Source organism: Erythrolamprus reginae, chromosome 2, assembly GCF_031021105.1.
Source record: "Erythrolamprus reginae isolate rEryReg1 chromosome 2, rEryReg1.hap1, whole genome shotgun sequence".
NCBI lineage: Eukaryota > Metazoa > Chordata > Lepidosauria > Squamata > Dipsadidae > Erythrolamprus > Erythrolamprus reginae.
The window spans coordinates 98,797,243-98,813,374 of record NC_091951.1 but is presented as its reverse complement, the minus strand read 5'-3'; the positions used below and the strand labels follow the sequence as shown (position 1 = coordinate 98,813,374).

At 39.3% G+C, this 16,132-nt stretch overlaps 2 protein-coding genes across 5 annotated transcripts; one reads left to right on the top strand and one right to left on the bottom strand.

Moving 5' to 3' along the window:
- Nucleotides 1-1,982: 1,982 nt before the first annotated feature.
- On the top strand, nt 1,983-12,690 carry RMND5B (required for meiotic nuclear division 5 homolog B). Of its 4 annotated transcripts, none has more exons than XM_070738812.1 (10): nt 1,983-2,182; nt 2,605-2,766; nt 5,261-5,406; nt 6,492-6,626; nt 7,940-8,040; nt 8,694-8,860; nt 9,633-9,798; nt 9,864-9,966; nt 10,070-10,224; nt 11,897-12,690. In XM_070738812.1, the coding sequence occupies exons 2-10, from the start codon at nt 2,628-2,630 to the stop codon at nt 11,958-11,960; spliced, it is 1,176 nt and encodes a 391-aa protein (XP_070594913.1). In that variant the 5' UTR covers nt 1,983-2,182; nt 2,605-2,627; the 3' UTR covers nt 11,961-12,690. The 4 variants fall into 4 exon arrangements, with proteins under 4 accessions (XP_070594913.1, XP_070594915.1, XP_070594914.1 ...); XM_070738813.1 differs by lacking the exon at nt 1,983-2,182 and adding an exon at nt 2,285-2,344; XM_070738814.1 differs by lacking the exon at nt 2,605-2,766 and having other exon boundaries at nt 2,059-2,182.
- NHP2 (NHP2 ribonucleoprotein) lies at nt 12,423-16,114 on the bottom strand. The gene is made up of 4 exons (XM_070738816.1): nt 15,855-16,114; nt 15,660-15,729; nt 15,232-15,337; nt 12,423-14,083 (listed from the first exon to the last, which is right to left on the bottom strand). Exons 1-4 carry the CDS (start codon nt 16,012-16,014, stop codon nt 13,958-13,960), a joined length of 462 nt encoding a protein of 153 aa, XP_070594917.1. The 5' UTR covers nt 16,015-16,114; the 3' UTR covers nt 12,423-13,957.
- Between the last annotated feature and the right edge of the window lie 18 nt (nt 16,115-16,132).

Here is a 16,132-nt window from a genome sequence, read left to right as displayed (position 1 = left end):
AACAGTAACTGCTTTTAAAATGACTTCACAGCCACACAATGTACCGGTAAATATATTATAGCAGCCAAGATGAATATTTATTAAGATATGTAATTAAAATAGGAATGTTTAAGGTTCACATAATCTGGTAATTTTTCTAAAACAAAGAATTAACAGTTGTATTCCAGAAAAGATGCATTACAAAATGGCAATCTAAAAGAAATTCCATTCTCCATGTTGGTACAAAATAATCCCATCATAAAATTGCCTCTCAGAAGGGCTAATCTCAATTGCTCTTCTGTTGCAACTGCCTGCTAAACTGCATAGTCCAGATTTGCAACTATACCAATTGTTATATGCATGCCAATTTGCCTTTTTATATAACTTTATTATCCATCTTCATATCTTTATCTGGCAGGAAAACGTTCCCCAACTGGAACAGTGCAGCACAAAAGGAATTATAATTCCACAATTTAGAGACAACTCCTTACATTGGTTAATCTTCCACATCCATCTTGGGTAAATTCCAAGGAGGCTCCCAATTGTCTCCAAAAATGTTTGAATTAATTGAGCAGTTCCAGCATATTTTAATTGAGATCAAAGTAAACACTGTGGCTTAGTGGCTAAGATGCTGAGCTTGCTGATCGAAAGGTCGGCAGTTCAGCGGTTCGAATCCCCAGTGCTGCGTAATGGGGTGAGCTCCTGTTACTTGTCCCAGCTTCTGCCAACTTAGCAGCTGGAAAGTACATAAAATATGCAAGCAGAAAAATAGAGACCCTTTGGTGGGAAAGTAACATCATTCCATGCGCCTTTGGCATTTAGTCGTGCGGGCCACATGACCATGGAGACATCTTCGGACAGCACTGGCTCTTCCGCTTTGAAACGGGGATGAGCACCGCCCCCTAGTCAGGAACGAGTAGCACATATATGCGAGGGGAACCTTTTAAACACTTTTAGGGAGACATCAGACTGGAAATTATTGCAAATAGAGAGAGACCCTGATATAATTACATGGTTAACCAAAACCTAAATAATTGTATATCTTGGGTGTACTATTATTTCCCAGAAAGTAAGAAATTAACACAGAAAAACTGGCAAATAATAAATGCCCAGTTTAACAACCCTTGTGATTTTCCAGATGCTGCATTGAGGAAAATGTTAAGCTGATTTTTTCCTGAAAACATTTTGGAATTATGCAAATGTAGAATTGAATAAACAATGCACTTCTCTCAATAAAATAATGAACCTATCTCTTCTTTTGGGTATCTTGGTTAGACAACTGAAGAGATATTAATTTCAAAATAGGGTGGGGGAATATTACAAAGCTGAAAGGAACATAGGATATTTAGTGATAAGCAAGAATGTAAGTGCTGGGAGCAATAGCTGCAATGAAAACTAATGACCACAAGGGAGGAATGTCCATACCTCCAAGCACATACTCCAAAACATACTTTGAGCACACCTATTAACAGGTCATCAGATCTTTCCTCTGGATGGCAGAGCCACACCCAAAGCACATGGTCATTTGCATACAACAGGTGATCTGAATTTAGCTCCAACCTAATGGATGGCACAGTGCTAATTTTATAGAATATGACATTTTGACGGGATGAGACAGGTTTTTTTAAAATTCCAGGACAGGAAGTGATGACATGTCTATTTAAATAATGGGTTGCGGATAAGATAAGATCAGCATTGGATACCAATGGAGAAGACAATTTATTCAGGATGTTGTGCTGATTCCAAATTGCATGTGGGAATAGAGCCTCTAATCACCAGCGAGAGGGTGAAAGCTAAAACACCTGACCTATTTTGACTGATAGTACCAAGTCTATGACAGGTTGGGGGTCACAGTTCATCCAACGTTTGCCTGAACTGTTATTGATATTTCACCTTACCTGCACTGGATTCACACCTTACAAGCAACTCCAAACTGCCTACCAGAATGGTTCACTCCAAACGTATACGTCACTTAACAATTTACCTAAAGCCAAAAATGGTTTGTCCCAATCAGCTGTTGTACACTTTGTAGTTCATTCCTGGCACCCCCTCCTAATAAAAATGGTTTGCTCCATCAATGGGAGAGAACTTTAGCAATTAGGTACGCGTAGGACGGCCAGCATAAAACAAGAAGGAAGCCAATTATTAATTATTCTATTTTTTCAGATCGAAGAAAACCGACGGGTCTTTCCACGGGTCTCAGGTTAGCGTTATTTTCAAGTTTCCCTTCCCCCTTTTTTCCCGAAGTGGCTCCACCCAACCTTCATACTGAATAGTAAAGGAACGTGCCATTCAGCGTACGGAGGGTGCCTTTTTCTAACCTATCGCTCGTCTGCGATAGGAACCACCAAGGTTTCATTGCGGGGTGAGCCGGGACACAGGCAGAATCCCGCCCGCGAACTATTCTCTTTCTCTGTATCCCTTCACCCGGGGTGTGGGGGTGGGGAGGGTGGACAGAGGTGGATGCCCGGCTGGCTGGCCCTCATCTCCAGTTCTTCTCGTCAGCCGCCGCCGGGCGTTCAACCGGCGAGGACCTTCCGCCTCGAGCCGAGCCCCGCGCCTTGGAAAAAGGTCATCCAGTCTCGACTATTCCCTGACTGGAAGCTTCTTCTCCTTCCGCTTCAGAGCGTGCCAGGCAGGCCGGGCTAATGGAGCGATGCGCCTGCGTAGAGCGAGAGGTGGACAAAGTGCTGCAGAAGTTCCTGTGCTACGGCCAGCATTGTGAGCGAGGCCTAGAGGAGCTGCTGCGCTACGTCAGCCAGCTAAGGGAGGAGCTGGGCGTTGCAGGTACGGATGGCCCCTGCCTTGGAGGCAGGGCTGCGGCAGGGTTCGCAATTGCCTGACCGGCGCGGAAGGAGGTTGGGAGGGCGGTCTCGGCTTTAGGACATAGAAGCCCCCGCCCATCTGGTGGTCGTAAAAAGCCAAGCAGATCCGGATCTGGCTCATCCTTGGGAGGAAAGAGACCACCGGGGTAACCCTACAACTTAGAAAGTCATCGTGTAAAAAGCATCCTGGAAGAACACAATGAAAAGCCACGTTTATCTTGTTTCCAGAAAGGAATTGCACGCAATTGATCCATGAAACTGTTAGGGAAATTGAGCTTTGCTTGGGAGATTTTATGTTGCATGCTTATTGAATTTAATGGGCTTGCAAACACCTCCCATCCACTTAATAAAACTAGGGATTTTTAAAAAAAAAACAACCTTCATTAAGTTTGTCTTTGTTGTAAAACCTGTCGTTTGAACCCAGCCCATTTAATTAGTTTATGAATCAAATTTATTTATTTATTTTATTTGACTTCTATGCCGCCCAATCCCGAAGGACTCAGGGTGGCTTACAACAGTATAAAATTATACTAACAGCAACAATAAAAAAAAAAAAGAACTAATATCTAAAATCTAATTAAAACTAAGGACAATTTAACAGCATACATACTAGTCATTCACACCAATTCAGACACCTGGACAAGCTAGCGGTTGATTTAGGGGCCCCAGGCCTGCCGGCATAGTTAAATCCCAAAGAGTCCTATAGGAGTTGGACCAGCATGTAAGTCCAAATAATAAATAAATAAAACAAATGTATTTGAGTAAAGCGAGAAAATTGGTTAATTCAATAAAGAGTATAGTCTTTGAGGGTAACCAAAACTGAGCTTGAATGAATGAATGAATGAATGGTCAATCTAATTATTGGCTGTTACAATTCAATACAATATAGTTTGTAGATAATATTCAAGTGTACATCTTTCCTTCTTCAAATTCAGGTGAAGCTATTGAGGTTCTGTGCCTGTATTTGGAGGTTGCAAAGGTCCAGATGGGGAGGAACCAGATTTAGCTTTAACCTGCTAAAACCAAGTGGCTGTGGGTTTTAGGTTCTAAAGAGCCCCAAACTGGAGAGGATAGATCTTTGTCACTGAAAAGCCTTAAGAAAGTCAAAGACATAGGTGCAGTTTTTTCATCTATATTACTAACAAGAGGACAACATCCAGCAAGAGAACAAAGAATTCTACAAGTGAACCACCTTGCCTTGCACTTAAAATCAGTGCATACTCTGGGGTCCTCCAGAACCCACAGATGCCAACTGAAGAACTGTTAGTAGCTGTAGCCAGGGCTGTCTATGCATAACTTTGCTTTGTGTGCAGTTTGCACCAATGTCCCCTCTAATTTTTGGGGGGGGGGGCGGAAAAGTATAGTGTCTGAGCGGCAGTCCCTTCGGGACTGGGCGGCACAGAAACAATAAATAAGTAAGTAAGTAAGTAAACAAACAAACAAACAAATAAATAAAAACCCACCCTGTTTTGCCTCAGAGAATTTCAAAATAAAATACTGTACTGTGCGTCTATAACAGTGAGCTCATAATAGGGCAACTCTATCAATATCAAAATGCCACTTAAATAGTTGAGCTAGTTTCAAACTAGATTTTGATTTTATTTCTCTCTTCCTTACTCCCATTCTTTTTCTTTCTCTTTTCCTTCCTCTCTTTTTCTATCTGTTTCTCTCTCTTCCTCTCTTCCTCTCTCTCTCCTTCCCTCTCACTCTTTCCCTCTCGGCTTCTGGGCAGGTTTGGAAAACTCTGAGCTGATTATGATTTTTAAGTGAGCGATTGCTCACTGCTCAGCTTAGAGGGAACTATGGTTTGCACCCAGTTCTGGAATGTGGGCTCTGCTCATGATCCCCTACATCTTAGTCACCTCCCATCAGGACAATTGCAATGTGCTGTCTTTTAAGATCCATTGATCCATTGTGCGGTAATGCAAGTAGTTGTGAATGTTGCTTGTTATGGTTGTCTGACATTGGCTATCATTAGTGTTGTGGGTGCAATTCAGTGTGCGGATTAATACCTGTAAAGTCCTTTATGATGTAGGACTAGATTATTTGGGAATTATTTGCTCCCAAGGGTATCGCCCTGTCCACATAGTAGGGCATACTCCTGGGCCTTCTTTGAAACAGGTCCATCTCTTGGGACCCAGCCAGGAGTTGTACTTTCTCTGTGCTATTATACAATAATTGGTTTATTTTCATTGCTGTCTTCCCTTAATTTTCACAATTGAATTCCAAGATACTTGTGAACAGGTGTTGAAGAAATGTTGAGTATAAAAATATTACTATTATATGGAACTGAATTGTATCTAGTGCTGCCTTTCCCCAAACGTAAAATACTTGTAGGTGAGGATATTATAAAATATCTTCACCTATTTATGTCAAATGAAAGTTGCAAGTAAGCAGGGACTGGCCACCTGAGGTGATATCTAAAACTAAAATGCCATTGCTTTTCCTATTTATAGCCTTGCAGCGAGGACCTCTATCTGCTACACTCTCCCTCGTTATGTCCCAATGCTGTAAGAAAATTAAGGATACTGTTCAAAACTTAGCTTCAGATCACAAAGATATTCACAGCAGTATCTCCCGCGTGGGCAAAGCAATAGATAGAGTAAGTATCTTCCACTAATTGGAGGGTTGGACCAAGAAGGAAATTGCTGTGGATTTTAAATTGGGAGCCACGAGTGTAGAAGTTACCCCAATGATTATACATTTTATGCTGTCTATTTTGAAATGCTTATGAACTAATGAAATGTGCATGTTCTATTATTTTGTCTTTGATAGCATAAATATTTATTTAGTATGGTACAAGTAAGCTCTTGCCCTGTTTTCTCAATCTTCATGAGCATTGTATTTTCTTCACATTATACTGAATCTAAAATATTGCATGAAAAATGGTCCAAGAGGTATGCAAGCAAATGGTTCTCCAAAACGTGACTACAGGTGGCCCTTATTTAGGGACTACCTCATTTAGTGACCATTTACAATCATAATGATGATGAAAAAGTAACTTTTTGACCTATTCTTGCACTTATAACCTTTCCAGGTTTGTAAAGTAATGTAAAGCTGAAGTAAGATCATAAACACTGTTTGGTTTCACTTAGCAGTGGCTTCACGTAATTATGAAGTTGCCAGTCCCAATTATAGTTGCTAAACTACCCATATTATATAATAATAATAATAATTAACAATTTGTTAGATTTGTATGCCGCCCCTCTCCGAAGACTTAGGGCGGCTCACAAGTAGCTAATCATATTATTTGTTATATACCAAATAATTGTGATGTATGGGCTTCTCTTATCAGAAATTAATTAATAAAGAAGCAATTTGGTTGTGAGTAATCATTGAGAATAAAAATATTAAGGGCATTAAGTAGAGGTATATAAAGTAGGGTCTGTGAATGAGAATTTCATATATTTTTCACAGTAGAGAAACATTCACGTTTTCATATCAAACATCAATTTATACTGGTCATAAGAGAGAAGAAGCTGAATCTCATTTGAGGACTACCTAGTTTTCATAATAGGTAGTATGGCATTCTCCTTTAAATTTCTAGAATGATAATTTGCCTTAGCTTTATTTGCATGCTTAAAGATAAGGCAAATTATCATTCTAGCAAGTTATTTTGCTTCCTTTCTGAAATACAGATTGAAGGATCATCTGCTTCTCTTTCATTTTCGCAAATTTTTGTTCCAGAATTTTGATGCTGATTTGTGTGGCATTGTCCCTGCTCTGGTCTGGGAAACCCAGGAGAAACAGATCCTGGTGCTGGCAATTATAGAACATCTCTATCAACAAGGAATGCTGGGAGTGGCTGAAGAATTGTGTCAGGTACTAATCTCTTTAATGACTGAAATGCATGGTATACAGGAAGTCCTCACTTACCAACTACAGTTGGGACTGTCAAACCTATTGCTGTGTGGTAAAGCGAATCACCACAGATCATCACTTTGAAAACTAGCTTAAATCTCTTTGGTCAGCTCCACTGTAACTTTGAACAGCTGTAACTTTGAACTAATGATCAGTAAGTGAGGCATAGTATATAATGGTTGTAATCCTACATTGTCTTACACTTTTTGGCTTATGCTTCAGTTAGAATATTCAATTCTATAGGCCACAAACTTACTTTCTTACCTACAATACCAGAAGAAGCACCTGACCCAATTACTCTCTTCTGTTGTATATCTTTTTTTTCCCCATTCTGAAATGGCTATAGGTAATTTTTGACATAACAATTATGGTCATAAATCAATGCAGTCATAAATTGAGGCATCATGTGACTGGACCTGATTTTTTTTTTTAAAAAAACATACTTTGTAGCAGTTGTTAAGCAAACACCGTGCTCATTAAGCAAATCCATTTTCCCCAGATGCATTTTTTTGCCAGAAACTGGAACTAGACACTGGAAAACAGCAGAATTCATAGCAAATTGTGGTGATGTGATCATGAGATGCTCAAATGGCCGTAAAGGTGAGCCACTTGCCAAGCACTCAAAATGCGATCATGTCACCGTGTGTGGATGGGTGGGGATTATGGCCATTGTAACTTCAAAACTGGCTCATAAGTAGCACTTGAGGGGTCCATCGTAACTTTGTATAGTCAATAAGCAACCAGTCGTAAATCAATGGTTATCTATAATCTTTATTTGAGCCTCCATCTGCAGATACAGTGTTCCCTCGATTTTCGCGGGTTCGAACTTCGTGGAACGTTTATACCACGGTTTTTCAAAAATATTAATTAAAAAATACTTTACGGTTTTCCCCTCCTATACCACGGTTTTTCCCGCCCGATGATGTCATATGTCATAGCCAAACTTTCATCTGCCTTTAAAAAACATTTTTTTAAATAAACTTTAATAAATAAACATGGTGAGTAATAATCTAAATGGTTGCTAAGGGAATGGGAAATTGTAAATTTAGGAGTTTCAAATGTTAAGGGAAGGCTTGGGATACTGTTCATAGCCAAAAATAGTGTATTTACTTCCTCATCTCTACTTCGCGGAAGTTCGACTTTCGCGGGCTGTCTCGGAACGCATCCCCCGCGAAAATCGAGGGAACACTGTATTTCCATTTCTTGTCTGCTCGTTTAATTTCAGAAGGCAAGACCATTTGTTTCTCAATCAACTTCTGGTTTCTCCTTGGCAGGAATCAACAGTGAATGTGGATGTAGACTTCAAAAAACCCTTCCTGGAACTGAACAGCATTCTGGAAGCTCTGCATAAACAAGACCTGGGACCTGCTCTGAGGTAAGTCTTTTAGAACAGGGTGCTGTTTTCATTTGGGGAATCACATTTTCTTTCCTTCCTATAATTCTTAATCTGATTATTTTAGTTCAGGTTTTTAATTAACTTTGATTAGTTTTTAATTACTTTTAAAGATCTTGTTCAGTGGTGGGTTTCAAATTTTTTTACTACCAGTTCTGTGGGTATGGCTTGTTTGGTGGGCGTGGCTTGGTCATGTGACTCAGTGGTGGGATTCAAACATTTTTACTACTGGTTCTGTCAGTGTGGCTTGGTGGGTGTGACAGGCGAAGAGTACTGCAAAATCTCCATTTCTTCCTGATAAGCTGGGACTGGGAGGCAGAGAATAGATAGGGTGGGGCCAGTCAGAGGTAGTATTTACTGGTTCTCTGAACTACTCAAAATTTCTACTACTGGTTCTCCAGAACTGGTCAGAACCTGCTGAATCCCAGCCCCGGCTTTATGTTTCTCATTTATGAAATCCAGTACATTTCTGAGATTTCGCTTAAAAAAATAAGCTGCCAGCATTCATAACCTCCTGTAGCGGATATATAAATGTGTTTGGAACAGAACATTGTAAAATCTTTTTTTCATTATAAATTATTCTGAGGATAGTTCCTTTATAGACTGGTGCTGAGGGAATAATGTACCTTGCCTAGCTGGGCAGTCTTCCACAGGCAGCAGCTGGCCGATCTGAACAGTACTCTGGAATTTCAGCTGCATCGGCTCCATTTTATCAGGCTACTTTCTGGCGGCCCCGGCAAGGAGTTGGAGGCCTTGAGCTATGCACGTCACTTTCAACCCTTTGCCCACCTCCACAAGCAAGGTGGGACCCTTTTTCCTAGGCTCGCTTTCTTGTATGAACTAATATTTTCCTAAGTCTGTTGGGCTAATTTTCTGCTCAGCATTCTTGACAAAAGTAAAATAACATTTTATTTGTAGATTGTTTTTCATAATGTTTCTTTATAGTTGCCAGAACTGATGGCTTTCATTTTTTATTTTGTTGCTTTAAACAACTCTTAAAGCTAAAGAATGTTGGGATCTCATTATTTCCCTTTTCTGTTCAACCCAATGTGATGCTGGAAAGAGTGTGTGTAAAGGCACTGAGCCTGTTCATCTCTCAGCGGGGGTACCTGTCTGAAAACTGGAAAAAAACAAGACTACATTTGGTGTGGTGGGAAAAGACAACAAAAGATCAAGCCTGAAAATAGCCTGATCCGGCTTGGACCTTTGAAGAAAGGCATTCCAAAAAACTTCCCCTTAATTCATATGGGAGTAGCAGCTGCACAGCCCTTGGAATGCTACCAGCTGTTCCATTCTTAAGTCTCACATGCCTCCCACCTGGTCATGTGACCAAGTGCAGCTGGTACGAAGGGTAGAAAAGAATTCCAGAAACCACACTCTGCATGCATTCTCTCCCCAGTTTTAATACAAGAGGTAAACTAAACTGCTGAATTCCTTCATTCAAAACAAAGGAGTTGCCTCCTCAGCCTGTTCATTTGTATTGTCACCAGTTTACCATTGGTTCTGAAATAGGCCTAGCTGGCCTTGGTGAAGGTTGTTCACTGAAGTGGCACTTCCTGTATTTTGCTGAACAGAGATCCAAGTGATGATGGGAAGTCTGGTATACCTACGCTTAGGCCTTCAGAATTCTCCATATAGACATCTACTGGATGAAAGTCATTGGACAGAGATTTGTGAGACTTTTACTCGTGATGCATGTTCCTTGCTGGGTCTCTCAGTGGAGTCACCTCTTAGTGTCAGGTAAAGCTTCATACAGGTGGGACTGGGGGCTGTAGTGGGCAGCACTGAGCGTTCTGTCTCTGCAGTTTTGCTGCAGGGTGTGTAGCATTGCCAGTTCTGATGAACATCAAGGCTGTGATTGAGCAGAGACAATGCACAGGTGTCTGGAGCCACAAGGATGAGCTGCCCGTAAGTTACTTAACCCATTCTGGGGAAGAACTATAAGATGGGTTTGGATTTTTGCTGAAGAAAATAAATAAAAGTACATGCTAAAGTTAACTTTTCTTAACAGATTGAAGTTGAGCTAGGAATGAAATGCTGGTATCACTCAGTCTTTGCATGTCCCATCCTGCGCCAACAGACCACAGATTCCAATCCACCTATCAAGTTGATTTGTGGGCATGTTATTTCTAGAGATGCACTCAACAAGCTTATCAATGGAGGGAAGTAAGTGATTTTCATCAAATCTTGCTATCTCAATAAAGTTATGGGGTTAGTAGATGATAAGTAATTGCCTGAACTATTTCCATTTCCATACTATTTCCATTTCCTATTTGCCGATGACTCTAAAGTGTGCAATAGGGTTGATATTCCTGGAGGGGTCTGTAATATGGTAAATGATTTAGCTTTACTAGATAAATGGTCAAAGCAATGGAAACTGCAGTTTAATGTTTCCAAATGTAAAATAATGCACTTGGGGGAAAGGAATCCTCAATCTGAGTATTGCATTGGCAGTTCTGTGTTAGCAAAAACTTCAGAAGAGAAGGATTTAGGGTTAGTGATTTCTGACAGTCTCAAAATGGGTGAGCAGTGTGTTCAGGCAGTAGGAAAAGCAAGTAGGATGCTTGGCTGCATAGCTAGAGGTATAACAAGCAGGAAGAGGGAGATTGTGATCCCCTTATATAGAGCGCTGGTGAGACCACATTTGGAATACTGTGTTCAGTTTTGGACACCTCACCTACAAAAAGATATTGACAAAATTAAACGGGTCCAAAGACGGGCTACAAGAATGGTGGAAGGTCTTAAGCATAAAACGTATCAGGAAAGACTTAATGAACTCAATCTGTATAGTCTGGAGGACAGAAGGAAAAGGGGGGACATGATCGAAACATTTAAATATGTGAAAGGTTAAATAAGGTTCAGGAGGGAAGTGTTTTTAATAGGAAAGTGAACACAAGAACAAGGGGACACAATCAAGTTAGTTGGGGGAAAGATCAAAAGCAACATGAAAAAATATTATTTCACTGAAAGAGTAGTAGATCCTTGGAACAAACTTCCAGCAGACATGGTTGGTAAATCCACAGTAACTGAATTTAAACATGCCTGGGATAAACATATATCCATTGTAAGATGAAATACAGGAAATAGTATAAGGGCAGACTAGATGGACCATGAGGTCTTTTTCTGCCGTCAGTCTTCTATGTTTCTATACTGCAGTTAGAACATATATTTTATTCATCCCATATTTATACATGCAATACAGTATAGATTTACTAAAACCTTTCCCTCAAAGTACTTTAAAAAATTTCTATATACTATGGCTGCATTATAATTTAATAATAATAATTTATTAGATTTGTATGTCGCCCCTCTCCGAAGACTCGGAGCGGCTCACAATAGTGAACAATATAAACATTATGTCTACTTTCAGCTCAATTGTTTAACAAGGCTATTTTAAAAAAACATACTGGCTGGGGAATTCTGGGAGTTGAAGTCCACACATCTTAAAAGGAATGACTGACATTACTGGAACCAAATCCAGATTTTTTTAAAAAATAAATTTGGAGTCAAAAATAAAAACAAAGTTTGTGAATATTAAGATTTCTACCCTGCTTTTCCTTCAGAAACTCAAGACATGTAGTGCTCCCGTTTTTTATAACAAATGTTAAGTAAACTGGGCCGAGAACAAAGAAACAATCCCAAAGCCAGCAAGCATCAATAACAGACGATAGACTTGACCTGAATGTCTATGGTGCTAGTTCACTCCATCACACTTTCATACAACAAACTTGCTGCAAGTTTCCCAGGAGTGTGGGGTGGATCATCTTCCTGTTTGTTACAAAAATATTTTTTTGTAAGGTTTCCAAAGTCCTGATTTAATTTTTGTTACATTTTGCAGACTGAAGTGTCCATATTGCCCCATGGAACAAAACCCAGCCGATGGAAAACGTCTCATCTTTTGATAATGGGAAGACTTGTTATGAAATAGGCTCTTCAAATACAGCAGTTGTGTACAAGCAGAACTTTATAATGTCCTGCTTAATATAACAGCTGCTATACAATGGAAGCGAATTAGTTTAGTTGACCAGACAAAAACTTCCCAGGTTGAGGGAATGCAGTATCCTGTACGTATACTCCATGTCTGCCTGTTTTAGGCTTCATCTTGGCAGCTTCAACAGGCACTGCTCCTGTTGCAGTTTATCCTGTCCCTGGTCACAATTCTGTTTCTTGTTTAATACCACAAGTGCTGTCTGTGGAGCTGCTGCCCCCTACTACCCACTTTTAATGCTTACAGATTACCAAATTCTTGAAAACAGAAATGTGTTTCTGAGGTAAGAAAAGCATGTGGAGAGTCCAGCTTACGCCTGTTTTGAAGAAAAAATTCAAGTAAATTAGAATGCAAATGAGGACAATTGTAGGCTTACTGGTGTTTTCTTAACATTTTAAGTCCACCTCTGTATACAATATTGTTCTTCGGAGACTAAGATATGACTATAAAGTGGAATATTTCCTTAAAGTATGAATACAAATATGCAACTTATTTAAATAGAGAAATAAAAGCTCAAAGGTCAGGATTGATTTTGTTCCTTAGATAAACAATTTATAGCATCGGAGCATGTACCTGTATAGGTAATGGACAACAGTTTGATGTTAATAGCTTATAATAAAATGTTGCATTTTGTGTATGTAAAAGGGATTTTAAATCTGCCTTAGAGATGTATTTAGGCATAGATTATTCTTAATATCCAGGATTGGTGTTCTTATGGATTAATTTTGAAGATTTCCTCAAAGTTACAGCTCTTCAGAAATTATTTTCTAAAGCGTTACAGCCTTATTTTAACTTGAAGGCTTTAAGTAAGAACTAATGCTTACAACTTACTTTATAAAATGAGGCAACCTTTTTCTGAAGCAAAAACCTGTACACCAGAGAAAGGACAATTGAAAAAAACGAATTGCCACTACAGTATAGCCTTTAAGAGTAACCTGAGGCTTTCTCTTGCTGCAGGTATTCTCAATTCCATTCAATTTTGTACATATTAGACATCTAAAGGGGGTAGCAGGAGACATAGAAACAAATTGGAATAAATTACTTTTAATTTGCTTTGCATGTTACCATACAATGCAATACTTACAAAGTTATATTTAAATTTTCAGTGTAAGACTATAAAGCAATTTAATCTAGCTGGCTTGGGGGCTGATTTCTTTTGGGGAGGGGGAGGAGAATGCAGTACATTACATTATGACCAGTTAACAAGGGCAGAAATAACACTGCCCTTTAATAAGAAGGCTATAGATGACTTGTATATTTTAAATATTTAATAGCATTTCTGTATGCCTAAAGGAGTGTGCAATGAGACATGAAATGTTCTCAACCCCAAGCAAAGGAACACAATTTGAAGGTACTTTGGAGCATCTTTTGGGCACCAGAGACTGGGTCTGTGGTTAGAGGTTTTTCTGCGGACCAGAGGTCATGTAATGCCTACATTCTGTGGATGGAGCTTTGCTTGTTTCTGCGGGCCAAGTTGCTGGCATGTTGTAGACCAGTGATGGTCCACAGACCAGCAGTTGGGGACCCCTGCTTTAGAGTAAGCAAGTAAGATCATGTGTAATGAAAGTTTATAATATATTGAATTGGATATGGCCAATATATCTACAAATCTTTTTATTATTTAATAATTCCTCTATGCTAATGGTCTAAAATTCTTTTAGAGTTGAACATTGGGCAACATTTTAACACACATTTCCAGCAAGAATTGCCACCAAAGCTCTTCAAAAATAAATGATTACAGCATAGCTGCCATGGTTCCTGGGCTCTCAATAGATTACTTGATACATTCCTCTGTGCAACAATCCAGGCCAACTGCCATATCAAACTGATATTGAACCACATAAAGCCTATAGAATCCAATATATCGTATCATAACTTGGGAGTCTTAATAGCTTCTGTTATTGATGTTCTTCACAAAGGAAGGGGAAGAGCTTCCACTTCCTCCAAACACTCATCGTAAGCTTCTTGATAGTCCTCATGGGCCTTTATCATAATAACGCAAGTTGGGCGTTTTGAGCCTGCTGCTGCTCCCAAATCCTGAATGCAAAAGAAAAAGATTCAGTTCCTTGGATCACACAGAAATCTTCCTTTTTTTCAGATTACTCATGCATATTTCAAGATGCAAACTAAACAAACCCAGTATTTTAGAAATTTTATTTTAGTCCCGTCCCCCCCGAAGTTCTAACTTCTCTGAAGCTTAATTCAGCAACTGCACTGCAAAATAAATAAGGCTTAATGATCTTGCCAAGATATTAAAATTTAACATGAAGGAAAGAAATACTAGGGATTCCTATTTTTTGTATGACCATATTTACAAACTTTATACAAAAAATAGCTTAAAATTTAACATGGCATCTGCAAGACAAAATCATTGGGGTTAAAATTCTTAAATTACCACCTCCCTATCATTTCAGCTTCTGAGCTCATGCGAGGAAGGAATTCTCAGAGACTTCAATATTAATTGGTCTCTCATAACCTCAAGGCATTAACAATGTATGGTACTGAAGTCTTTAAACATGATGTGTATCGCCTTTTGGCTATTTTATTAAAATAAATGTATTTGTATCATATTCAAGTTGGACATGAATCATGCTGAAACTATATTTGGCATCATAAGGATCTGTAGCCTGAATATCTAATATTCACTTCTCAGCTAGATTCAAACACTGTACTAAGCAATAATTTAATCTTGTAATATATGAGAGTCTTGTATGAATGCAGATGTCAAATATCACAGGTGTGCAACTTGCATCACATTGCTGTCACACTACATGTTTCCAATTCGGGCAGCTGGAGAAGGTGTAGCCTGCAGACCACCAGCGTGACACTTCTGTCATATGTTATTCAGCAAGCCATCTATAAAATGAATCTAGCTTTTGAATGTCAATATGTTATTGCTCCCAGTTCTGTTATATATTTAAATTACAACCGAAAAGATACAAAATTATATACAAAAATTTGTTCATAAACTATTACTGGGACTTTTAATAATCAACAGCATCAGCGTCATGAAATTTAAAGAGAGATTTTGAGAAAGTTTTTGAGGTTTTGAGAAAAACTAAATTTTATTTCTGTTTACATAGGAAAATAAAAGTATGTGAGACAAAACTATTGAATTCTTTTCATGCATTTTATACATTCATTCCTTTCTCAAAGACCAGCAAGAAGAAAACTTCAATTATTACCGTTTTAGATGGAATGTATACATAAGGAAGACTCCTGTCTTCACACATGATGGGGATGTGGCAATAAACATCAATAGGCAATGTATCTCCTGCAAGAACTGTTATTCTATGAGCAACAAAGCAAAGCAAAGTAATTTTAGCACTTGATTAAAAAATAGGGATTTCTAAAACATAAAATTCAACCTAATGGAAAATCTCAAATAAGTTTCTTACAGCTAAGACAGAAAAGTATGTCTAATTTGCTTAGAATGTCTCTGAACTTTGTGTAGAAAATGCCAATTTAATCATTTATATTTTCATAGACTTAAAAGGTTTTTTTTGCTTCAAAGTTAAGAGTCCAAAGCACTCCACAACAGTTACTTCAAGCGGAAACACGGCAATCAACTGTCACAAGCATTCCCATCGCCTGGAGCATCACAGGTTCTTACCCCTTTTCGCCTTTGTTGATGAATTTCTGGACCTCTTTCACCCCTCGCCGGATCTGTTTCAGCTTCGACGCTACAAAAGAAAACGCGAGAGCTTTCAGGGACATTCCCTTCCCCAAGAAGACAGCAAACCTCGCAAACGGAGTCCATCACAGCCCACCTGGGAAGGGCGTTTACACCCCCAACAATCGCACGCACCTTTTTTGATGCACTTGTAGAGTTTGCGTGTGAGCTTCCGAGAGGCTAACGGCCGCGCAATAGCGTTGACGTTGGCGACTAGCTCGTGGTACGACCGTTCTGGAGTTGTTGGCTCGGTCTCCGGCGCTTCTTCGGTTTCCTGATGCTTGACTCGCCCCATAGCCGCGATTCGAAGAAACCAGAGACACGCGCGGCACTTCTATCGCCCCCGCTAATCTATTTCCGCTTCCGCTGTTAGAGTGCTGACCCCTGGAAAACCAATCATAGAGTTTGAGGTT